Consider the following 26,484-nt stretch of genomic DNA (forward strand, 5'->3'; position numbering starts at 1 on the left):
CTTTCTTGCTTTTCTATTTATTTTAGTGTATTTCTCTGCCTACTGGCACAAACAAAATGAGATTTATAGAAATAATAAACTAAGGAGAAAACCAAAGTAGCCCAAACTTAACAGTTGATCACATCTAGCACAGTTCTTTTAACTATCTTTTTATTATTTATCATTGCCCCTGTATTTAATTTTAATTCATTTTTGCAATATAAAGCACTAATGAACTCTCTTACAGCCCTACTCTCCTTCCTACTTACAAATGCTTATTGAGATTAAAATTAGTAAGTCAATTGTAAAACTAAGTAATTTCATTATCATGGACTAATGGCTAATATTTCTCTTAAGCCACTGTTATGGTTCCCTGTGCTGTCATTCTTTTTGGTTCTCCTACTAAACCCTCAAAATTATTGCAGGAAGAGGATACTGAACATCTCCTGCATGGTGTATTAATGTCAGGCTTGTGCTAACGGAGCACCACACTGTTAATTTAAAACCTGACAATAACTCACTGCTGTGAGTATGAGCCCCGTGCAACCAGCAGAACAGCCTTCTCCACCTATGGATCGGTTCTTGTCTGCTTTTATGAAGCTAGTGACCTTCAGCTGCAAAGGATGTGACTGGGCTGTCTTGTGCTTATTCACTGTAGCAGGAAACTGTGTGGTTCTTTAAGCAGTCTAATCTAAATTGAGATGCATGTAGATAGGAGTTGTTCTTGAAACATTGCTCATCAGCAATTCCAAACAGGGCTTCTCCTACATATACTTGGCTTGAGGTACCGCAGGAACCAGTGATTGATTACACTGTATTCTAAGGAGTTCAGACTTGCTAAGCTACCGAAAGCACTGAAAAATGGGAACCTGCCTTTATACCAGGTCAGACAATTTGTCTATATAGCTCAGTATTGCCTATCTAGCTCAGTATTCCTGCCTGATCCCTTTTTAACTGGAGATTGAGCCTGGAGCCTTCTCCATGCAAAACAGATGTTCAGTCACTGATCTATGTCACCTCCCTGAAGGAAGAGCCCTTACATGGATCTGCCTCCATAATACATAATTGTTTCCTGTTCTCTGATCCTGCTCTCCTGCTTGTGGATAAATTTATAAACTCGCTGGCACACACAAAACTCATCAGAATCACTGAATGTCATAGATCTCTGGGCATCAATGGGCCATGGTAGTGGACAGGACCAGTAACAGCTTGTGTCTAGCTGCCATTTTAATTTTCCACTATGAACCACAGCAATCCACTGTTCAAAGTGCTTGGCCAGAAAAGGGGGTGTATGTGGTGGAATACACATGCCCAAGGATTCCAGGTGATGATGCTTCAATTGAGAGCAACACCATACTTCCCATTTTTAAGTGTCTACTTAAAATGTTTCAAGGATTAACTTTAAATATATAATGTGAGTGTGACAAACAAAAAAAGCAACAACGATCACAAACACTTGCATCGTTCAGGTTCATCCATCAGTTGGGGTCTGGATTGGAAGGTATTTTGTGCCTCTTTGGAGATGACACTGAAGTGGATTGAGTGAAACCACATGTAAAACACAGAATGCACACCCAATGGCAAACCTGGGTTCGCCTCTCTGCATAACAGGAGAGTTGGTTCATTATAAAGCAGCAGTAAGGTGACTTTTCCTTCTCAAACTTTCTTTTGCCTCTCAAGCTTTCTTCTGAGTGTGCTTCCCACATGCTGAGATGTGATATTTATTGTGTACTTGGAAACTGCAGCTTTGATCATTTACCACAGAAATGAGTGTCAATATTGATCTAACTGCAAAAGGACACATTGAGAAGAAAGTTTCGTCACATGAAAATAATGAGATCCAAAGTTTCATACCTCAGAATGTCAAAATTGTGTGATATAATTGTGTTATAAGGCGACAATATAGGCATGGAATACAGAAGGCAGTAATGAAAACATGAGGAACACTGTACTTTGAACACTTAAATGCCTTCCTTTTAGGTGTTGTGAATCAATCTAGACAAGCTACTGGCCGGTTAAAAGAAAATTGCTTAATACGAAGCACTCTAAAATGGAATCACTTACAATACACCATCTTTCCATCTCAGTTAATACATTTCCTACTTGATATTTTTATAGGCGAGTGATACTAATTAGACAAAATGATAAGGATTTTAATAACTATCACTATACTAAGTGAATAAAACATTAATAGCTCTGTTCCTAGTAATTATTATGATTGACTTAATACACTTTAATAGTTAGTGGGAAAGATGAGTGTACATTCTTCAGGAATTTTTAAGTCCCTTTTTCAAAATTTCTGATTGTGCAGTCTAATACAAGTCAAAGACAGCACACACACATACACCAACTGTAAAACTCTGCTTTTGTCTTTAAACTACCATATTTTTAGAGGAGGAAAACAAGGAAAAAAATATTCTGAATGAAACAGTGGATGTATGATTTTTGTGGTTCATGTTGTGGCCACAGACATGTGATTTGACGGTGAGTTTGGGGTAGCCCAATGCAAAAATCCAGAGAATCCATGTGGATCTGTGCTTTGTAACCACGTTTTTGCACCATTGCCCCAGGCAACAGTGGGTGCGTGATTTTTTGGGTGCAGGCTGTAGCCATGGACGTGCTATGTGATCTGATGGTGAACCCAGGGTGACCCAATGCAAAAATCCTGAGGATCCATGTGGATCCGTGCTTTGTAACCATGTTTTAAGTGGGGAGGGAAGGAAAAACACTGAAGGGACAAGGAGCACGTGTGAGGTGTGTGGAGAAGGAGGCAGCTAACAATGCAGGAGAGGGGTTTGCTGCTTTTCAGTGAGCTGAGCGGGGAGGAGGAAGGGAAAGAGGGCACGGTCACTTTAAAGCAGCCAATGGGACAGGAGCCGCTTACACCCATGTAAGCAGCTCCTCTCCCGCTTTGCTCCTTTAAAGCGAGCGGGCTCTCCTTCTCTCCCTCCTCAGCTCACGACTGCAGCAGGATCCCCCCGCCATCCATAGGCATTTGCTCCATAAGATGCACAGACATTTCCCCTTGCTTTTTAGGAGGAAAAAAGTGTGTCTTATGGAGCGAAAAATACGGTAACTCAGAGCTGAGGGAGGGCCCCCTCCCATTTTCCATCTGGCTCAGAGCCCCCTCCCTCTGGCTTTTCTAACGGCCCATTTGTCATTAGTTAAAGGCTTTTGTCTTTGGCTAATGTTTGATCTCCCAGGCGATTTCCTGAACACAGGAAGCTGGTTTGGTCTGTACTTTAATACTTTGTTAAACCCAGTATGCCAGCCTTTTCAACACTTCAAGCGTTGGTTAAATTCTAACACCTATCAGACCCAGGAATTTAGAGGAATCTGACACCTACAAACCCTGGCACCCACAACTCACAACATTTCTCTGCACCAGATACTCTTCAGTTCAAAGCACAACTTTTTGTGGAACTTGACCTGAAGGTCTGCTCTTCCAAGCCTCAACTAGATTATTATTATTTTTTTAAACTGCTCAGCTGATTTTGGCCTGAATTTATTAGTATTTCCTGCATGCCTGTTATTGCATTATGACTAGCCAACTAGGCACATACCATTTTGTATTTGTATAAAGCAAAACAAAAAACACCTTGAACTAAGCAGAAAAACCGGCATTTCTGAGATGAGGACCCTAAAGGAAGTGGCCTATTTTATGGTTTGATACTACACACATTCTTGGAATAATCCTCTTTATGATGCAGGGTACAAGGGGTGTTTTAGTCCCTAGCCATGAAGTGACATGGGGGTGTCTTTTAGTTACCTGAATATGTCCCAGAATTGTTAATACCATGACACTGCCACCAAATGTCAAGGAATCCCTGTTTCCTCAACTCCTGCCCCAAATGCAGTTCAAACCCCACCGAAAATCCAGGCCTGTGCCTCTCTATGCTGAATGAAAATTTTAGTCCAAACCTCAGGGTGAACAAAAGACACCAAGGTAGTAAGCTACCACCACTCCTTTTACTAGTCCACTCACTCAGTCCAAATAACCACACAAAAGTAAAGCATATAACACTAAAACAACAGCGTAGCAAGAACTCTCTCAGCAAATAAGAATAGAAGATTTAAGAGTAAGACAAATTAAGAATTTAGACACATTTGGGAAAATACAGAAACACACAAAATTAACATAGTCCAACTTAACCTGAGCTACAATGCTTTAGAAACACTCTTTTGACCCCCAACAAGATGTGCCAGTCAGGGAAAGTACAAAAGATAGACAAAAGTGGGGGGACTAGCCAGGATCTCTTGAGGGGCAGAGGGAGGGAGAAATAATACAAGGTGGATTTTAAAATACCTTCTTACCTGCTCTCACCTCAGCCAGGAAAAGGGCTTCTTAATTGTAACTTTCCAGGCGCTCTGTCTGGTAATGGCCTCCATTGACAGGACAACTGAAAAATGTTATTCCAAGTAGCAACCGTGTACAGTACTTCCTTGAGATATTGTGTTTCTGTAGATAACACAGGTGCAGTAAATCTTGGGCCTTCTGGCAATTGAGGGCCAGAGACAGCTAGCTCACAATCCCAGATCTCAGCCGGAAGTCTAGGTATAATTGCTGAACCAAAGTTTTGACACTTTGGCCGGGACCCAAATTTAGGCCCAAGACAGGAATATCTTGACACCGCATACCTGGGAGTAAGTCCCACTGAACTCAAAGGGATTTGAGAGAAGTTCCCTGAGGAAGAGCCTTTAGTTTGGTGGCTCAGAGCGGCTGCTTTGCTTGTAGAAGGTCTGAGCTTCGATTCCTGGCAACTTTAGGAAGGGCTAGGAAACGCTTTTGTGCCTTAAACCCTGGAGAGTCGAGGCTTTCTGGGAAATGATATGTAATGAGCTAAAAAAGGTATTTAAGTACACCTTCCATAAGAAACCAGAGGCCTTCCTTCTGGGTATTGTCGGCCAGAAAGTGTTAAAGAAGGACAGAACTTTCTTCCTATACGCAACTACAGCAGCAAGAATTCTTATTGCCAAACACTGAAAGACACAAGATTTACCCACGCTGGAAGAATGGCATACGCAATTGATGGACTACATGGAGTTAGCGGAAATGACTGGCAGAATCCGAGATCTGGGAGAAGAAACAACAGAAGAGGACTGGGGGAAATTTAAGGACTATTTACGAAAACACTATAAGTTATATGAATGTTGAGAATTTGCTAAGCTTTGGAGAAAACTAGCTTCAGTAAAAATTTTTTGAAGGAAATTAGGTTATAACTATGAAAGTATTAAAGTTTAGAGAAATTTTTGGACTTAGTATATGGAACAAAAATGATTTAACAATAGGTACTCTAAACTGAAAATATGGTTAGTTGAAAATACAAAAAACGCACGAAACAAGGTAACAATTTGCTGTTATTTTTATTGAAAAGAATGCAGGGTGCGGAAGATGTGGGGAAGTCCGGTGGATCTTGAAAATTGTGATGGAAAAATGAAGAATTTCTTTCTTAATCTTTTCTTTTCTTTTTCTGTAAAGCTGCTTTTGTTGTATATCTGATTATATATTTGTACCTGGAAAGAAGCAATAAAAAAATTATAAAAAATAAAAAATAAACCCTGGAGAGTCGTAGCCAGTCAGTGCAGATACACAAATTACTCAACTAAATTGACCCATGGTCTGGCTTAATATAAGGCAGCTTCCTGTATTGCTATGACTCAAGTCAACATTCCAAGTAGGCATGCAGAGCCAGTTGTTCAAACTTTTGCAGCTTTTAAATGTGTATGTATTGCGCTGTCAGATAGCTTTCAGATTTTTATTGTGTAAAGTGACTGATAAGGGGTCACAGGGCATGAGGAAAGTTAACCCTTTCCTCTCTTACTGTGACTCTCTCCGCCCTATCCCTCCCCCCCCATCACCATCAATGTGGCAATTAAGTTTCAGTATTTTCCCAGAAGGAGCAGTGCCTGATCCCATGCCAACCTGTCTGGTTTCTGAGATATGGTGGAGGGACTATTCTTTGCGCCATGCCCATACTGGAAGAGCAATTGACTGGGGAAAGAAACAGGGCCTTCTCAGTGGCCGCACCTGAGATATGGAATTCTTTGCCGTCTGCAGTTCAGGTAACCTCCTGCCTTGCTATCTTCTTTTTTATTTTTTGTATTGTATATTAATTCATATACAAATAAATACAGGGAAAATGATGCAACAAATTCTTCTAGCGTAACGATAATGCAGAAAGCGAAACCAGAATGCTTAGTCAAAAAAGTAAAACTAGAGAAATATGGAAACAATATTGAAGACATAAGGGAGCCTTATTGCAACAGAACAAAGAAAGAAAAATGAAAACAGACAATCCAGTGTTGCTGAGTTTCACTGAATTTTACCACTTGCTTTCACATAATTGCCATGTATTTAATGAAACGACTTCTGATTACATTGCATCTAAAATAGAGGAAGGATAAATTCTATCCTGAACTTTCTTGTTCCAATAGTAGATAAAGAGACTTCATTTTTCTATAAATTGATTGTCATCATCCTCCAGGCTGAGAAATACTTTTTTATTCTGGCAGGCTTTTGCTTTACTGAGTAGATAATGTATTATCTTATTATTATTATTATCTCCTGGACCTGTCTCTATTTTATCTTATTTTGCTTGTTTTGTATATTGTTATTTCATGACAAAGTTGTAGATTTAATTGTTGTAGGCTTGCCTGAGTGATCCGCATGCATTACAAGCTGGGATTAAAATTTCTTTTAAAATTAACTATCTGACCATAGTTCTTTATATACTGTGCCATTTTTAACAGCCAAATTGCCAATTAAATATGGTCACAACAACAAACTTTCTAGTTTTGTATGCAGTAAAACCACAAATTCTATAAAATCAAATTCATTTATTGCATGGTAGAGTCACAGATAATGGGAGCCATGCCACATTTCAGTAACGCCAGTGAGGTATTGAAGGGCAACTCCCCCCTCCCCCCCAAAAAAGTTTATGTGATAGCCCTGAGATTGAGTGGATGGAAGAAATAAAGGCTGTTGTTGAAAATGCAGGCTTAGCATTTTGGCACATCCTGAACCAGTCAGTCATTTTTCACGAGGACTAAGTAGAGCAAGACAAGTTTGTAAGTGAAAATAACTGGCACACAGTGCCGTAACATTTATCCTTGCAGGAACAACAAGTAGGACTTAGATTTAGGTCTCAAAGGCAACTGTCATCATTTAACACAAAGTTACCTGTGGTGGCTTAAAATCTATGAACCTCAGCTTGGAATTCTCCTTGCTTTATGCTGGAGGAGGATGCCGTCAACTGTCTTAAGTTGCCTGGTTGACCAATACATCTGTGCTATACGTACACACGATGCCTCTATTTTATTATTATTTGCTAGAAAGATTTGACAATGCAAACCATAAGAATGCTACTGAGGATGAATATACACCACCAGTTGCCAAGCAGTAATTTAGCATGATGTGCCGTTGAAAGTGCTGAATACAAGAGCTGAGACTTAAGTTTATTGCTAAAAACATCAGAGCGTGGATATGATTTTCCCCTTTGAGAAAGGTTGAGGAATTCAAGAAAACTTTGCCAGATGGTAAGCTAAGATGGTGTTCACTTAACAAGGGCGTCGTCTAAGAGCACATAGCAGTAATCTCATAATATTAGAATCTGGAGTCATCCAATGAAGATGAACGAACTGCCAAAAAAGGAAGCACTTATTCACCCAGTACATAATTAAACTATGGAATTCACTACTGCAGGTTGCAGTGATGGCCACCAACAACAAATAGACCTTTTTATGGGGGATAAGGCTAGCAATGGCTATATTACCTTCAGTATGCCTCAGAATATCAGTTGATGGGGAATATGAGCAGGAGAGTGCTGCCTATGACCTTCTCACACGGTATAAAAAGAGGATTCCTGGATTCCACGATCTAGGTTTTGGATCCAAACCCCAGCAGCAATTTAAAATTGCAGAATACGCAGCAAAGTCAGGCATGGAAATATAGGCTGTTAAGACTTTTAAACGATTCCCTTCTAAGTTCCTTCCATAGAAAAAGACTAAATGTTTGGTAAGTTAAAAATGTTTTACTTACAAACTCTTCTCTCAAAGGTGAGCCCAGCCTGGCAGGACAGCTTACTTTATCCAGCAGTTCTCAGCCTTTGGGTCCCCAGATGTTGTTGGACTACAACTCCCATCATCCCTGAGCTCTGGCCTTGCTAGCTAGGGGGGCATGGGAGTTGTAGTTCAACAACATCTGGGGACCCACAGGTTGAGAAAGGCTGCTTTATGCAATAATTGGACTTAAGCATGTTGATTATACGAGGCTGGTTATCCTACACCATAGATATCTCATTGGCAACTGTAGGAACAGAATTCTGTACTAGATGGGCATTTGGTCTGATCCAGCAGGACTCTTCTTGTGTTCTTCATAGGTGTAGGTCTGGTCCGTGCCTGGATGGGAAACTTACCTGGGGACTCATAGGTCATGATGCCAGAGTCCATCAGTGACCGTCAGAATCAAAGGCTGCAGACACTCCAATTAAGAAGCCAGATAAGATTCCTCACATTGATGCTGGTCATCAGGGGCAAGCGGAAGCCTATGCCAGGGAACCATAGAACCACAACTGGCACCCTCATGGGCACCTTCTGCAGGCCAGAGGGTTGGGCATTTAAGGACTGTTGTTCTCAAAAGTGGGAGGAAGCCTGAGAGAAGTGGACTGTAGAACAGGACACCATTATGCCACCTCTATCCATGATGATAGAAAAGGTAGAATATAAGTGCATGAAATATATATTAAAATCACTTCGTAAACTGGTCATCAAGTGGTTAGGAGAGTGTTACCACACCCCTGGATTTCTGATAAGGTGGAGAATTGTGCTAAGCTTTTTCTTCCGAAGACTGGGAGAATGCAAAAGACAGTTTCTCAAGCAGTAAACATCTGGTGGCCTGTACCGTCCTACTTGAAAGGAAGCCTTTGCCACACTACCCAATGTGTTTCGCTGTAATGAGGTTGAATCAGGGGCCTCAACCCTCTCTGAGGTCACACACAGATACTGCTTGCTTCTGAAATTGTCACCTTCCTTCAGTTCTGGTCACTGCTACACCTATACACATAATTAGCAGTACGAGAAAGTCTTAAGACCTTAGCCCCCCGATGCAATCAGCGTGCTTGCTGAGTCACTGAGTTGAAAGAATTGTTGAATAAAGACGCCTGGAAGAAGAAAGGAATGGTTGTGAACAAAATAACACTCTAGGAAAGAGGGCAAGGTTACAACTGTACCTCGTTACTTTCCCACAAATGCAAAGTTTTAATTGAACATGTCACAGACTGCCCCCATTTTTCAAAAAGGAGTGGAAAGCCCCCATTTATGCACTGTTTACCCACATGAGAAGAGATAAAAAATAAAAGCACGGTTAAAACTAATTCGTAAAAAAGCAATAAGGAGCACAAGCATCCATTAAAGAAAAGAAAATCTTCAAACAGGCTTGTTCACACAGACTTGGATCTAAAAGTCTGACAGGGAGATTGGTAGATAAATGTAGCGATGGAAGCCAGCAATATAAAATAAGTAGCTGGTCTGTTCTATCTGCACACTTGTAATTTCTTTTTCTTCCAGTTTCATGGTGTGTGTTTTTTTTTACTGGCTTGTTTACTTTTGTCTTAAAAGGCCACCAGGGATCACAGAAACCCTGCTACAAATCTTTTGGTTTTCATTCTCCTAGTACATTTTTGAACTAAGAGCTGCATTGCAACATTTGGATAAGAGCAAAGTCAGAAGAAAAGTGATGTTGGGATCCACACACTAGTCCAGGGGGTGCATATCAGGTGTGCAACCCTACTCTGAGACAATATCTAGCCACAGTCCTGGACTTGACAAAGGAGAGTTAATAAACTAGAATATTCTGGTGATGTATTTCCATGGAAGCAAATTGTTAGATCTTCCGTAAGTCTTCTGAATGGGGCAGAAGCAGACCTTCCCTCCAGTCTGTTAAAGATTAGGTAAGCTAGGTGTATTGAAAGCAGAGTTATTTACTAATTTATTTACAATGCTATATACCACATATCAGTGAAGTCTCCTGGGAAGTCTACAAAAGGTTACGAAATAATAAAATACAAAAATACAGTCGAATAATATATTTAAAATAAAGGGGCAGGCTGCATTTTTGAAAAGGCAGTAAAGTCAGGCTAAGGTAAGGTCTGCTTTAGAATGTCACTATTTTGCGAGAGGGAATTTAGGTTTGTTCAATTAAAGTGGATTAAAGCAGTATGGCTCTCTTGCACACACACACAAAAAACACTTCCAAAATAAAAGCTGACTTCTGGCAAAAAGGAAAATGATGAGAAAATGCATTAGAAAGTGTGGGGAAGCGTGACTTATTTTACATCTGAGTAAGAAAATATTTTACTCTGATATGGGAAAGTGAATTACACCCTTATAATTGTATGATTGTCCAAAGGCAAATCTGAAATTATGGGTGTTATTGAAAATCATTGGGAAGTGTTGTTCTGATTCAACATAAAATCTCAGAGACAATATAGTATTCTTCAACCTTCTCTTGATCTTTTGCCCTTTTTTTAGCGCAATCCTCAAATCAGCAGTGACTGAAAGTTCATGCAGAGGCCTTGGTTTTGTTTATGCACAAGAAATGGAAACCAACGCAAGTTAAAATCTAACTCAATGTTTGTATAAAGCTCGGACGTTTAGCCACTGATGCTTGCTCAGTTAATCCCACCTAATGTACCTTTTAAACCTTGTTTATCACATCTACCTTATATATTTTTCTCACGTGGAACATGCTCACGTTTTAAGAAAAAACAGGCTGAACCCTTCAGGGTGCCTCCTGCAGGGATGGCTGCCAAACTGTAGATGTGGGGCTCTGGCCAAGGAGACTTGGACATCAGTAGCAGAAGGTTAACCAGCCCTGGCCTGTTTGTCTTGCTAAGCCTGGTAACGCAAGTCCAGGGAAAGTCCAGGGAAAATGCCACACCTTCAAAAACAGCCAATCTGAGGCTATGGGCGATCCAGGCATAACTTGCAGCTGGAAGAGACACGCTATTCTACACCTGGTGCATCGGAGAACAAACAGTGACTGGGACCATTCCTGTAAATCATTTGGAAGTAACAGATAACAATACGTATATCATTCATATATCTCAGATAGCTGCTGCAAATACTTTGTGTGCTATCTTGTGTTTTCACAGGATAGCCTTTCCTTTGTGTCTGCTTCGGAGTTGTCCTGGGAAAATTGGAAACTATGACATTTCTTTTAGCTGGAGCCAGCAAGACTGAAATGAACAGTTACAATGGGTAAGTAATTTACACACCCAGTTCCTAAATAATCTCCCCAGGTTTGTCTGTCTGTGTGAGATACCAGTGTATCATGACTGTAAACGGGCAAAGTGTTGTGTTTTGCTGTATTGTGTAGATCCAGTCCTTCCACAGCTCTTATGTGCTACTCCATACAGATTATTCAGACTCATAGGGCATTCTTTAAGTGAACAGTTATATTGTACAATGACTTTTAGCTGTGCAATGTAATTCTCCCCCCCCCACGTGCCCCCTAAATCTGCTACAGAGAATGGGAAGGGGGGCAATGGAACAGGTTTAGTAGGTCTATGGAGGGAATGGTAGAAAAGGATGGGAAAGTTACATTGTACAGGCTAAAAGTTGGTGCACTATTGTAACCATTTAGTTGAATACCACTCATTATTATTTTTTAAAAAAAATTGTTCTGATGCATTAGATTTTGTTTTGATAACTAAACATGGACTTGCATTCCTATGTAGTCAGCCCTTTCCATTTGCAATTATGATTGGAGAAAGGATGCAATCAAAAGCTCTTGCGTCTTTTGAATATCATTTTAATTTAAATGTAGATTGAAACACAGGCTTTAATCAAGGTGACGGGGCAAAAAAAATATTACAATAATTATAAAAGAGGAGGTCCAAACTAGGTTCAGTCTAATAAACAAAACATATGAATGTGCTTGCCTAAGTTTAGCAGGAAGCAATGATTTTAGGAGGAAGGCCTGAAGCAATAATTAGCAATTCATGAATGGGTAGAATGATCTATTGATTGATTTGCTATCACAAATTGAAAGATTGAAACTATGGGGTTTAAATTAAACTTTAAATTGATCCTACCCTGTGCAAAGGCTGCCGTGCTGAAAATATTACTCAACCAACGAACATTGCTTGTTTCAAACAACGGATGTGATCCAGAAATGTACCTACCTAATCCACATTTGCTTTCGGGTTTTTGAAGTTGCATTTTCTCAAGTAGCTCTTCAAACTGAGCCACCGAAATTAGTTTTTATTTGGTACTTACTTTTTTGGCATTTATTTTTACCCCAAATTTATTCCATGAGAGAATCTAAAGGTAACCCTCAAGAATCTTATGCATATTCCATCTCCTCTATAAAATCCTCTTCTAGAAACCAGGGGGGCACTGAGAAAGGAGCAAATTGTTTAAGGTGCATGTGTTGTTGCTTCAGTGTGCGTGTAACATATCTGTACATTTGGTGTCATGGGCCCAAGCCTGAGACTAGACAGGCACTCTCCTGGTTGAGCTTTAGGCACATGACTAAGGGGCTTGTCCACACTGGATCATGACAACCTCCCCATCCCAGACCCTCCAAGTGTCCCTATTTTCCAGGGGCATCCCTGATTTTGAGAAGCCGTCCCGGTTTCTGATTTGATCCCGGAATGTCCCACTTTTCCTCAGGATGTCCCTATTTTCATTGGATAAATGTTGGAGGGTATGGAGCTATCCAACCCACAAGCCATCTGAAGGGAATCCTGTATAGGGAAGTTGTTGTTTTTAATGTTTCATTTTTATTATTATTATTATACACAGTGGTACCTCGGGTTACATACGCTTCAGGTTACATATGCTTCAGGTTACAGACTCCGCTAACCCAGAAATATTACCTCAGGTTAAGAACTTTGCTTCAGGATGAGAACAGAAATTGTGCAGTGGCAGCGGGGCAGCAGCAGGAGGGCCCATTAGCTAAAGTGGTGATTCAGGTTAAGAACAGTTTCAGGTTAAGAACAGACCTCCGGAACAAATTAAGTTCTTAACCCAAGGTACCACTGTATATGTTAGAAGCTGCTCAGAATAGCTGGGGCAACCCAGTAAGATGTGTGGGGTATAAATAGTAAAATTATCATTATGGAATGGGATGTCCCTATTTTCATCGGAGAAATGTTGGAGGGTATGCCATCCCAATGTTGTCCTGGACCTTTCTCCCTTAAATGCAAGGTTTCTCAATCCAGGCCAAGGATTGAAAACCCCCCATTTAAAGAGGGAAAGATCTGGGACAATACTGGAATGGGGAGAACGTTGTGGGGATGCCCCTGTTTTAATGCAGGGTCAGACCAGTGCAAATCCACATTTTGCTCTACCACGGACAAGCCTTAACACTTTTTTGTTCCATCAGGCATTTTAAGATAGTGTTTGGTTTTATGATTAATTTTTATTGTTTCATTTGTGGTATGGTTTATTTTAATGCACACTGCTTAGAAATGCCATTGATTAAGTAATCTATAAATGTCTTCAATAAAGCACGTGGACAAAAAAAAAAAAACCCTCCTTGAGCTCTTTTGCCAAGGAGAATAATATTCTTTACCTACCAATTATTCAAATACAACCTCAAATCTACTTCCAGTATTAAAATGTTGTAATATTAAATTTGTTCATGATCCGGCTAAAGAACATAAATTTAAGTGGAAGAGGTTTAAAAACACATGTTTTAACTCTCTGAAATCAATAGGATGTGAAAGTGGTTAACTTTGCTGGATAGTGACAAATCAGTTGCTTGGTTGAAAGGAAGCTGGTTAATTAAACTACAAATCTTAAACTAATTGGCAACCCTAATATAATATATGCATCTTTTAGAATTTAGAGTAATGCAGTGGAGATAACCTTAAGTATTTGGGTCTCAGTCCAACACATTTATGCACCTTGGCTTGTGCTATCCACTTTGGAGTAATTTATACTTTTGATTATCCTAAAGCTGTGAGCTAACTGAGATTGCAGTCTCATATACACACTTACCCGGGAGTAGGTTTCACTGATTTTAATGAGAGTTACGTCCGAGTAGAAATATATAGGATTGTGCTTAAGTCCCTCCCATCATTATACTCTGCAGTGTCAGGTTTACTATTTGAAGATTGATTCTTGGCACTACAACAGCAAATGAAAGATAAACACAACCTTAAAATGCTTTAAAGAACCCTGTGGAAATAAATTTGCAAAAATGGAGCTGGGTGAAGAGAGTCAAAACATGTGAAATAAGCAGTGTTTAATGAGCTCCAGTACGTACTACAAGCATTACAAAATTTCATCAGATTAGAACAGGCATAGGCAAACTCCGGCCCTCCAGATGTTTGGGACTACAATTCTCATCATCCCTGACCACTGGTCCTGTTAGCTAGGGATGATGGGAATTGTAGTCCCAAACATCTGGAGGGCCAGAGTTTGCCTATGCCTGGATTAGAACGTAAGACAAACTCTGCAGGATCTGACCTTTCGAGCTCAGCATCCCATCTGCCACTGTGACCAACCAATGGGAAACCCACAAACAAGTCACGGGGAGGGCAGTAGCAAGAAGTGACTCAACCAATGGGCTGGAGCCACAACACTAGCTCCCTAGCAGCTGCTGCTTTCTGAGAAAGTGTGTCCGTGCCCCTGTGCACAGCTCCAACTTCCCTGCTACCTCATCTCTGCCCCTCGCTGGCAAGTGGCAGCAACACTGCTGCTAGAAAGCTAGAATTGTGACTCCACTCCTCCAGGCTGGTATTCAGAGATATAGGGATCCTGCCAATGAAGTTGGCATATAGTTATCATGATTTGTAACCACTGATAGCCTATGTAAATTTGTCTGACCCCCCCCTCTTTTAAAGCTATCTAAGTTGGTGGATATCACCTCACCTTGCAATAGCAAGTTCCAGAGATTAACTACACTCTGTATTAAAAAGGAAGTGCTTGATTGTGCTTCTCCTGAATCACCCATCATTCAGCTTCATTGCAGGACCCCCAGGACTCTAGTATTATGAGAGATGAAGTGGGCGGGAAAGCTTATTTCTATTTTCCCCACACCATATCTAGTTCTATAAACCTCTGTCATGGCCTCCTTCCCTCAGATTTTGCACTTGCTTGCTTTGGACCCCACTTGCCATTTTTGGAAACAAGTGGTGCAACAGTAGACATGCAAAGTCCAACTGCTGAATTATTTGGAAACAAGAAGCTTGTGGGGGGAAGGCAGCTGCAGAAGGACCCAAGAGAGGCAGCAGAAAGTTCTGGCAGCAAAATAGAGACAGGTGCTGGCATGGCAGCCAAACCAGAATGAATCACAAGGGCCAGAAGAGCTGGGAGGGAAAGGCTGGTGTTTGTGGGTGGATTTAGGGTCAACAGTGCAAATGCCTCTTGAGCAAACGGACTATGGAAACAATGGAATCCCAGCTAACAATCTTTTACCTCCTACTTTGCCATTCACTGGTATGTTTTCAGCCTGTTTGTTTCCTGTTGTCTGATGCCACTTGGTTTGTTTTATGTGATCAGCTTGCTTCTGTCAGTTCCAACGGAATATTTTCCTTTTTGTGTAAGCTCCTCAAAGCAAGGACCTGCCGCTTGCACTTTGCATGGCACCATGCACACTGAGAGTGGTATACACATATGGATAAATAAATGAATAAACAAATAAATCTTATTTGACCTGTCACCAAGGTTCTCTCCTCCTTTTCTTGCCATTCTCATTATTGTGACAGTAAAACTCCATCCCTTCTGTTTTTATTCTCTCTGGATCCATCACCTCTCTCTCCTTTCTGTTTCTCCCTTCTTCCCGTTTCCTAGCCTATGCTCACATGTGCACCCTCTCTCAAACACCAAACAATGACACCTTTCTCCTTCTACCTTCTCAGCCAAATATTCACCCCATTTCTCCTTCTCCAAAACACCTGCACCTTCCATTCCAGGTCTGCTTTCGCAGACAGCTTACCGCATTTTCTGCTCTATAAGACGCACCAGACCACAAGACGCACCTAGTTTTTGGAGGAGGAAAACAAGAAAAAAAATATTCTGAATCTCAGAAGCCAGAACAGCAAGAGGGATTGCTGCACAGTGAAAGCAGCAATCCCTCTTGCTGTTCTGGCTTCTGTGATAGCTGTGCAGCCTGCATTCGCTTCATAACACACACACACACATTTCCCCTTACTTTTTAGGAGGGGAAAAGTGAGTCTTATAGAGCAAAAAATACGGTATTTCCCGGGGGCTGGATTGAAAATTCCCCAGCCTTTCAAGAGGCCACATTACAATGGCGGGTAGGGCAAAAAATGGTTGAGCAAAACACCCACCCTCAAAAAAATAAAATGCACCCCACCCCTTGTTCCAGACACATATCACTCTCTCCCTGTCCCCCCCCCCACACACACACCAGGCAAGGAAGCAGCCAGGCAGGCTCGCACACATAATTAGCATTTCCACTTTTCTCCACTCCAGCACTGAGGTGTGGGTGGTTGGAAATATGCCTCTGCCTGATCTTTAGAGAGGCTTTCTAAAAAGGCAGAGGGATTTTACCTCCCCAGCTCAGTGCTAAGCACCACAGTTCTGAGATCAGAGACAAATGAGAAAGAACAGGCAGAGCGCTTGCCTCTTATGTTAGCACTGTGGGCTTCTCTCTTATCTTAATGCTGTGGTCTTTAGATTGGAGATAAACGATCCCTTTAAACTACCTTACGATGTAAGGTGGTTGTCGGCGGGTAGACATGGTTTGCCCCAAACAGCCTGGTGGACCAAATGGGGAAGCCTGGCAGGCTTAAATAGGCTGTTCTACTCCCAAGTAAGCATATTCAGGATTAGATTCAAAGCTGCACATGTACTCAATAGCACAAATGCCACAGTATGCAAATGTTTTGAGAGTGGGAATTGGAACTGGCTTGATCACATAAGAAACCCAAATATTTGCTTAAGACAATAATATCTTTAGGATTGCCAGTGAAACAGCAGGAGGTCCAAAAGGGGGCACCCCAAGGGCCTTTCATGCCAAGGGATTCCCAACACCCTCTGCAATATGTTTAAGTCCTGATGTTATTAGGAGCAATTAATCTGACAAGGGCGTCCGTATATTTAAAGGTCAAGTGAAAGCCTCATTTCAGTGAACAGATTAATCCAGTGATGTGCTGCTCACTTGAAGAGCTCTCCTCCATTGTGAAAGCTAATCCATGACTGCCATTTTTTTTAAAAAAACCCAAGCTATTCATTTGCAGCTGCCACTAAATATTATATATAGCTCAACAGAACCACATGCAGAGAAAGTATGCCATTGGATCCAAGTTGCTGGCTGACAACAGCAGAGGAGGAATTCCATGCTCAGCTTGTGGGCTTATGATTGGCTAGATGTGAGAAATAGGATATTGTTATGTACTGAAGTTCTCACCTTGGGCCAGCAGGGGGATACTGTAGATAGTTATGCAAATGAAGGATCAAAAGTGACATTCAGAGATTGGATAGTTTTAGAAAGTTGCTACAGTTACGTTGTTCTGGAACTCTATATAAGCAGGCTCACTGAGCTCTTCAGTTCAGTTCTGTTCCAGCTTACAAATAAAGAGCTGCTTTGGAAGAATCGCTCTGTCGTCTGATATGTTCACCCACAACTTAACAGATATAGAGCCATGGTCTGATCCAGCAGGGCTCTTCTTAGGTTCTTACGAGATAATTTTGGAATACTGCAGGAAAGGCACTGCCACAGAGAACTTCCATTTTATGGAATTAAGGAAATCAAAGGCACAACGTTAAGAAGGCTGGGCGGGTGACCCAGACACCCCAGATCTCCTTCTCTGCCAATGAAGTCCAGCCATGGAGTCACATGCAACAAAGTTGTCCTGTTAGCACAAGGGCTTCTGCTTATGCAATGGAACTTGCTCTTTCTCACTGGTTGCAGCTTTTAGTGAATGAACTCTCAGTAGTGCAACATCATGTCATGTGTTATACAGTACTAGGTGCTACAAGGGAAGAGGAAGATAGGGGCGAGTGCTTTTAGCAGCCTCCATAAATCCTCCATATTATGTAGTTCTGGCCAGATACTTTCATATAATGGGAACTTCCTTATAATAGGGGCTCTATTTTCAAAAAGCAGTTGAAACTATTGGATAGTATCCAACAGAATAGTTCCCCTTATTTTCCTCTCCCTATAATTCTCCCCCGCCCCCCCCGACCGCCGCTATGCCTCCCCAAATCTGCTCCAAAGGGAAACCAAGAACTGAAATTAAACTTGGAAAAATGAGAAACCAAGAGAAATAAAAAATAACAGATCCACCCACCCTTAGTCACAAAGGGGTCTATGACAGCCACACAACTTCATTCCAGAGGGCAATCACAGTAGCAACACAATTTATCTGGGAGTGTACGTGTAGGGTGAAATCATATTTTCTGAAGTACGAAGTATAGTGTTGGAAAACACTGAGAATTAGAACCTTCAGGGAAGAGGTCTGCAGTCAGCATACCAAACGGAGAACAAATGCACATTTTCTGTACAAAAAAAATCAATCATCTGGAAAGAGCCTGGCTTAGACGCAAGTCCTCTTTCTTTCTCTTCGGGCCTCAGCATTATTAATATATAACGAGGCAATCTAACAACTTGCATGAAATTTAGGGTGGTTGTATCTTATTTCACAGTTTCCTCTTTTGTGCTTCTTTCATTGGAGTGTTTCCCCCCCTCTCTCTCTTTCTTTTTTCCTCCCTAGGAATGGACTTGTTTATGTTATGAACCCTCACTTGGATTTAATGGATGAAGATATCCTTTATCACTTAGACTTAGGGACCAAAACGCACAATCTGCCAGCCATGTTTGGCGACACGAAGGTAAAAAATAATAATAATACAGCTGCAGCATTTCTAAACATCTTTCATTCCTGCTGCTACTTCTCTTCCACGTCTTTTGTAGTTTCCTTTTATCACAGTGGCTTCCTAGTTCTAGCTAGACTTAAAGGTCCCACAGGAACAGAGTCAGGGCCATTCTGCAAAGCAACTCAGAAAGTCCGCTGCAGCTACGGTTATGGGCAATTACCCTTTCCTTCTCAGTAAAATAAGTAGACTGGGGAAACTAAACCTGTTTCTGGTATGATGAGCTAAATTCTTCCCTGGGGTAGTTGCACAGACTCCAGTTCAGAAACAATTCATTGAGGAATTTGGCTCGTCGTTTTATCATTTCAAAGTTCGTGCAATTTATTACAAGGAAGGGAAAGGGTGTTGCTGTAGCATCTCAGCTGCAAAAGCTCTTAAGAGCCGTGCTGGAAAAAGAGCAACCTTTATCAAGAAGTGCATTTGCTCACATGCAGAGTTCCTGCAAGCAAAACTCAGGGTTTGAATTCAGAAGTGATGAATTCACAAATAAAGGGAAGTGTTAGAACAAAGAAGGCTGCCTTCTGCCAAGTCCAATATCTGTCCATCTAGCCCAGTATTCTCTACCCTGACTGCCAGCAGCTCTCCTGGGCCTCTGGTACAGGATATTTTATAACACATGCTACTTAATTTTAATTTTTAATAGAGATGCTGGGGATTGAATGCGGAACCTTCCTCATGGGCAGCAAGTGCTCTTCATCTAAGCTATGGTTCTCTGTGCATATTGGTTGCTATGAAAATTAAAGGTGAACTCTGCAAGGCTGCTCATTAGCCAAATTCTAATTGGAAGTTTGCCCCTCAGAACTGACTGCCCCAGTAGTCGGGAGTGGGCAAAAAATACAAAAAATTCATTCCATTTATCTTTGGAACTGTGAAGCCAATGTTAAGCACTTTAAATCCCGCTGATTTCACAGGGAGAGTTAAAACATGCTGAAATGTTGTATTTCACTTTGGCCCCAGCATGCCTTAGTTAGTTTCAGCTTTAACCAAAACACTGGCATCAAACTGCAAAACTCTTTCTAACATTTAGAGCAAAATACAAAGCTGAAGTAACTCGGGAACCTTGTAACTAAGGAGGCGAGCCTTTTCTTTATTGGACATGATTCTCTGGGGTACCTACAGTGAATTGCACTAAGCACTTGGGATTCTTAATACTGTGTATGATTAGTGTGCATTTATGAATTAAGTCATTTGTGAATCAGGCATTTAATTTCTGAGCCCAGTGGAAAAGATGGCTGTTACATTCATTGCCTTTTTCAGATTCAGAAGCGGATTTTATTTCTATTTTATTTTAAATGTGGTTCCGTATTTTTGCTCACATTTGTAGTTCCTGGTGTTATTTCTATAATTCTGTGCAATTCTTGTCGTTTTAGTTGATGCTGTTGAATAAGCAATTAGACCACATGCTACTTCTGCATCTGGTTCTACTTTGTTTTCAGAAGAAACAAGTACTAACAGTTTATATTCAGTGCCCACATTAAAAGGACAGTCAGCCGGATTTACTTTTAGCTGAAAGTTACGGTCGCTTCGTATGAGGTATTTGGCTGGGACGAGCCTCAATTACAAAATGTATATATTAAACACCAGATAGGAAATACCAAGACATGGGTTTTGGTGATAATTCTTGTGTGTCCCATCCCCCCCTTTATCCCTTTAAAATACAGGCAAAATTTCATGGACACTAGACATTTATGGCAGACCCAGATATATGAAAGTTTTTTTAAAAAATCTTACATCTGCCTCTCCTCTCTCTCTCTGGTAACCATCTGATAGAACCAGAAACATGACACAACGCCGTCATTCCCATGCTCACATTTCATTGACTACCACTTGCAGAGGCAGGGAAATTGGAAGGGTGATAATGTCGGGTCACACATTTTGATCTACTGGCTGTTCCTAGACAAAAAGGAGGAAGAGGGGGAGCTGATACTGCTTTCAGTGTTGTATTTCACTTTGGCCACAGCATGCCTTAGCTAGTTTCAGCTTTAACCAAAACACTGGCACCAAAGAACCATGCATCTCATAACATCATCCACCTCATTTCATGACAAATAAATAAGGACAGAGGACACTGAACAACTTGTTCTCCTAAAACAAAATATGCCGGCATATTTTAAATCTGCAAGATTTCCTGTGATAACCGAGATAAAACCCACTTCTTTGCATGCAGTCTTGCATAAATGGGCCAGGCAGTCTACGTATTTACCCTTCTTTTCCAGGCGTACCTCACTTTGGCTATAAAATCGTATCTTATCGCCAGCGCATGCCAAGTCTCTGTTGTTGCTATGGCTGATAATCTGATGATTTATTTCCAGTTTGTCTGCGTGGGTGGGAGCCCCAACAGAATGAAAGCTTTTGCTCAGTTCATGCATAAAGAACTTGGACTCGAAGGAGATGGCAAAGACATAAAAGATATTTGTGCCGGGACGGACCGATACTGCATGTACAAAGTCGGGCCGGTGCTCTCCATCAGTGTAAGTACGTTACAGGGCACCCATTAGCGGCACAGCAGTAACTGATGACTTTAGCACATTGTTCACATCTCTTATTTAATATTTAATGTGGATCTAGCAGAGGCACTGCTGTGAAAGGCTTTATAATCAAGGGACTTCGCAAGAAGCCAAAATACAACTGCTACAGCAAGAGGAACAGCTTTTCAGGAATCACCCTTATTACACTTGCCCAGCCAGTGACTTAGCCTTGACTGGCAGGCAGCTCTTTGATGAGCAAGAGGCTCTTTCCGTCTTTATGCTTTCCACTATTTCTACCGGCTCTGCCAAGAACGCCTGAGGCCACATCCTGTAATCTCTGTACATCCCGTGAGTGTTAAACAAGAAATATGGGAAGCTGAACAAAGTGGTTACCTTGAAAATGCAGAGTCTCTGCTTCACAGGCTTGCAGATCAGCTCCTAGTATGTGGATTGCACGGCCCACGCTGGTCCTTGAATGGTCACTGTTTGCAGTATGAAGGAGGAATGGGGTGAAGTCGCAGGCGCATATGTGGTGGCGGGGTTGGATGTGCTCTAGAGCAGGGGAAGCCAACAAGAAGCCCTTCAGATGTTATTGGACCCCTTCATTCCTAACTATTTGCCATGCCAGCTGACGTGGATAGGTACATTTGCATGGTACAGTGGTGCCCCGCAAGACGAATGCCTCGCAAGACGGAAAACCCGCTAGACGAAAGGGTTTTCCGTTTTTGAGCTGCTTCGCAAGACGGTTTTCCCTATGGGCTTGCTTTGCAAGACGAAAACGTCTTGCGAGTGTTCCGATTTTTCCCCGCTTTCCCCCCTTTTTCTAAGCCGCTAAGCGGCTAATAGCCTTTTAGCCACTAATCCGCTAAGCCTTTAATAGCCGCTAAGCCTTTAATAGCGCTAATCCGCTAAGCCGCTAATAGGGTTGCTTCGCAAGACGAAAAAACCGCTAGACGAAGAGACTCGCAGAACGGATTAATTTTGTCTTGCGAGGCACCACTGTACCATGTTGGCTACCCCTGCACTAGAGATTCATGCATGCTTCTTCAAAGCCAGTAAATGGATAAGCCCTGAGATGCAGGCAGAAAACCAGGAATGAGCAAAAATGGCCTCTCAAAATTTTCCATGCTAGTTGTGGGCAGCCAAACTGTGCGTGTGTGTGGCGCGGGTAACCTAGGAAGGGGAGAGGTGAACTTTTGGAGAGAGGGGGACCTCTTCTAAGAAATTTTGGTTCACTTAATGTTGAATGGAACTTGATGAACTATAAGAATGAGACTTGGAAAGGGTATGGGCCCAAGCCTATTGTTTTCTTCAATAATGTTAGCGTAGTATTAAATACAAAATGCCATTTCACCCAGCATTCATGAATAGTAGAAGTGGGGCACCCATTTCACTAAATCTTCTGCAAGGAAATTCTCCACTAGTTTAGTAGGAGCTCAAAGACCACAAAACAAAACCAAATCTGCACAGGAGGATTGGGGAGAAAGCCAGAACAGATTTAGGAGATGCCCAGGGTGGAGGGGCACCACTGTGAATACAACCCTAAGTTTTATATTCAACTAAGTCTTACTCAGATAGACCCACTGAAATCAATGAACTTGTGTTAGTCAAGTCTTTTAACTTCAATGGGTCTACTCTCAGTATGACTTTGTTGTTTAGTCGTTTAGTCGTGTCCGACTCTTCGTGACCCCATGGACCAGAGCACGCCAGGCACTTCTGTCCTCCACTGCCTCCCGCAGTTTGATCAGACTCATGCTGGTAGCTTCAAGAACACCATCCAACCATCTCATTCTCTGTCGTCCCCTTCTCCTTGTGCCCTCCATCTTTCCCAACATCAGGGTCTTTTCCAGGGAGTCTTCTCTTCTCATGAGGTGGCCAAAGTATTGCAGCCTCAGCTTCACGATCTGTCCTTCCAGTGAGCGCTCAGGGCTGATTTCCTTCAGAATGGAGAGGTTTGATCTTCTTGCAATCCATGGGACTCTCAAGAGTCTCCTCCAGCACCATAATTCAAAAGCATCAATTCTTCGGCGATCAGCCTTCTTTATGGTCCAGCTCTCACTTCCATACATCACTACTGGGAAAACCATGGCTTTTACTATACGGACCTTTGTTGGCAAGGTGATGTCTCTGCTTTTTAAGATGTTGTCTAGGTTTGCAATCGCCTTTCTCCCAAGGAGCAGGCGTCTTTTAATTTCGTGACTGCTGTCACCATCTGCACTGATCATGGAGCCCAAGAAAGTAAAATCTCTCACTGCCTCCATTTCTTCCCCTTCTATTTGCCAGGAGGTGATGGGCCCAGTGGCCATGATCTTCGTTTTTTTGATGTTGAGCTTCAGACCATATTTTGCGCTCTCCTCTTTCACCCTCATTAAAAGGTTCTTTAATTCCTCTTCACTTTCTGCCATCAAGGTTGTGTCATCTGCATATCTGAGGTTGTTGATATTTCTTCCGGCAATCTTAATTCCGGCTTGGGATTCATCCAGCCCAGCCTTTCGCATGATGAATTCTGCATATAAGTTAAATAAGCAGGGAGACAATATACAGCCTTGCCGTACTCCTTTCCCAATTTGGAACCAATCAGTTGTTCCATATCCAGTTCTAACTGTAGCTTCTTGTCCCGCATAGAGATTTCTCAGGAGACAGATGAGGTGATCAGGCACTCCCATTTCTTTAAGAACTTGCCATAGTTTGCTGTGGTCAACACAGTCAAAGGCTTTTGCATAGTCAATGAAGCAGAAGTAGATGTCTTTCTGGAACTCTCTAGCTTTCTCCATTATCCAGCGCATGTTTGCAATTTGGTCTCTGGTTCCTCTGCCTCTTCTAAATCCAGCTTGCACTTCTGGGAGTTCTCGGTCCACATACTGCTTGAGCCTTCCTTGTAGAATTTTAAGCATAACCTTGCTAGCGTGTGAAATGAGTGCAATTGTGCGGTAGTTGGAGCATTCTTTGGCACTGCCTTTCTTTGGGATTGGGATGTAGACTGATCTTCTCCAATCCTCTGGCCACTGCTGAGTTTTCCAAATTTGCTGGCATATTGAGTGTAGCACCTTAACAGCATCATCTTTTAAAATTTTAAACAGTTCAGCTGGAATACCATCACTTCCACTGGCCTTGTTATTTGCAGTGCTTTCTAAGGCCCATTTGACTTCACTCTCCAGGATGTCTGGCTCAAGGTCAGCAACCACACTACCTGGGGTGTACGAGACATCCATATATTTCTGGTATAATTCCTCTGTGTATTCTTGCCACCTCTTCTTGATGTCTTCTGCTTCAGTTAGGTCTTTACCACTTTTGTCCTTTATCAGTATGACTAGCATGCTTATTTACTACATGCTGGATTGGTAAATGCTGGATTGATGGCATTTGTCACTGCCATCATACTACATTTGCAGTGTAGGCATGTAAACACTAGTCCCTATGAAGCCTCCCAAAATGTAAGGTAACCATTTGTCCTTCCAAATAAAAATATGCAGAAGTAGTTGTCTAATCCCTTCGAAAGCTGTCTGAGGTGGTAGCATTCAGCACATCCTGTAAAAGCAAATCCTATAACTTTACTATGTACTGTGTGAAGAAATACTGTACCTCCTGTTGTCTGACCTGTATTTTCCACCTCAGTTCACTGAATCGCCCTGGGTGCTAATGTTATTTGGGGGGCGGGGCGGGATTCTCTCCAAACACTTTCCCCACCCCACAACCCACTATCATATCTGCCCTTATTCACCATTGTGTTCAGTGAGGTGTACTCTCTAGTAAATGCGCTTAAAATTTCAATCATCATGTCCCTGTAAAATAGGTCAGAATCCAAGGCCTAGTATTGTTAAACTGAGTCACCCAAATTACCCGTTTCTTGAAATTCTAGCAAATTTCTCATTTCTGAGTGGGTACGTTCCATTTTATAACTAATTTAGCAGCAATATCTCTTTCATTCCCTTCAGACACTTCTCGAGCAGTTATTTCCAATCCGATCTTTCAGGCATTCGAAAACGCTACATGTTTTAAACTTTAATATGCTGAGTGAAAAATTGCTGTGGCTTGTTCTTGCTGTTTCTATAAATTATTTCCCTGTTCTTTGGATACATGGAATGTAACAGATGTACAGGCCTGCCTAGGAAATTCCCTACCTACATCTTTGCTAGACAAGTGAGACTTAAGATTAATAGGCTGGGAGCACAAAATTCACTTCCCATGCAAGTCAAAGGGGGTGTTTTTGTTGAGGCATTGAACAGAAGCTGGATCAGTTTCAATGACTATGATTTATCCTACCCTTCTGTCTGAATCATGTTGTATGTCTTGGGATGCCACCGCATATTGACTTTGAAAGGCCCTTGCGCTACCTTATTAACAGAGGAAGCAGACATTTTTGTTCAGGCCAGCAGTCTTTAAGGTGAAGTCTTAGGGTCACTTCCTGCGGAACGCAGGTGGTGATGTTTGGAGGAAAACACTGTGCCAAGCATGTACGTGCCCCGGGTTGCAATCCACAAGTGACTTGGGATGTCAGAAGCTCGCAGTGAAACCAGCTTGAGAATGTCACTGAAGTTATGTACACGTCAACCAGATTTTATAGCTCTGGGAAATATAGTTTACTGACTTAGGCTATGTACACATGAGTGGTTGAAAATGCAGCAAGGATGCCCACCCACCCCATGCTGTGTTTCAGGTTGCATTTGCACTTGCTGTACACACCACAAGTGCAAATGTACACTGTACATTACCGGATTTGTTTCTCTGTGCCGGTAACCCCCAGCAATGCTGCCTGTGCATGTGCTGCCATCTCTGCATGTGCAATGGTTGTCTGAACTGTGCACACCTCAGCTTTACCGCGGCTTGCATTTTCAAATCAGATGCAACCTGGTTTGAGACGTGTTTCTCAAGAAACTGCAGGATACGTTAGGCTAACAGTGGTGGGAGTGCACTGTAAACAGTAATGCTTACGCAGGCAATGTGTACACGCTTGCCTCCTGCACTTATTTAGATGTGCAGTAGCTCCTAGTGGCACCTATTGTAACAGAGGTGGGGAGCCTCCCCCTGCCTGCAGATGCTAATGATGAACTACAACACGCATCATTCCTGACCTCTTGCCATGCTGGCTGGGGTTGGTGGGGTCCATATTCCCCACTCTTGCACTGCAACATTCTCCATCATCTACTCTGCACATGGCACACTTCAGCTTTTTCCTAAGGAACAGCCT

The 26,484-nt window shown here is 41.9% G+C and overlaps 1 protein-coding gene and 2 long non-coding RNA genes across 3 annotated transcripts in view; 1 reads left to right on the forward strand and 2 right to left on the reverse strand.

Annotated features, from left to right (window-relative positions):
- Nucleotides 1-4,782, reverse strand: part of LOC309519155 — a 29,392-nt gene extending 24,610 nt beyond the window's left edge. The window contains exon 1 of the long non-coding RNA XR_014213695.1: nucleotides 4,294-4,782. This is a non-coding gene — a long non-coding RNA (uncharacterized lncRNA). The remainder of the gene's footprint in view (nucleotides 1-4,293) is intronic.
- Nucleotides 4,783-10,919: 6,137 nt separating this feature from the next.
- Nucleotides 10,920-26,484, forward strand: part of UPP2 (uridine phosphorylase 2) — a 34,821-nt gene continuing 19,256 nt past the window's right edge. The window contains exons 1-4 of the mRNA XM_082199376.1: nucleotides 10,920-11,031; nucleotides 11,130-11,235; nucleotides 18,669-18,786; nucleotides 21,141-21,299. Coding sequence (XP_082055502.1) covers nucleotides 11,183-11,235; nucleotides 18,669-18,786; nucleotides 21,141-21,299 — 330 coding nt within the window. The 5' untranslated portion in view covers nucleotides 10,920-11,031; nucleotides 11,130-11,182. The remainder of the gene's footprint in view (nucleotides 11,032-11,129; nucleotides 11,236-18,668; nucleotides 18,787-21,140; nucleotides 21,300-26,484) is intronic.
- Nucleotides 11,259-15,928, reverse strand: LOC309519247. The gene is made up of 3 exons (XR_014213770.1): nucleotides 15,406-15,928; nucleotides 13,984-14,112; nucleotides 11,259-12,375 (listed from the first exon to the last, which is right to left on the reverse strand). It is a non-coding gene; the product is annotated as an uncharacterized lncRNA (long non-coding RNA).

The sequence above is a fragment of the Podarcis vaucheri genome (genome assembly GCF_965113315.1).
Source record: "Podarcis vaucheri genome assembly, chromosome: 1".
NCBI classification, from domain to species: Eukaryota; Metazoa; Chordata; class Lepidosauria; order Squamata; family Lacertidae; genus Podarcis; species Podarcis vaucheri.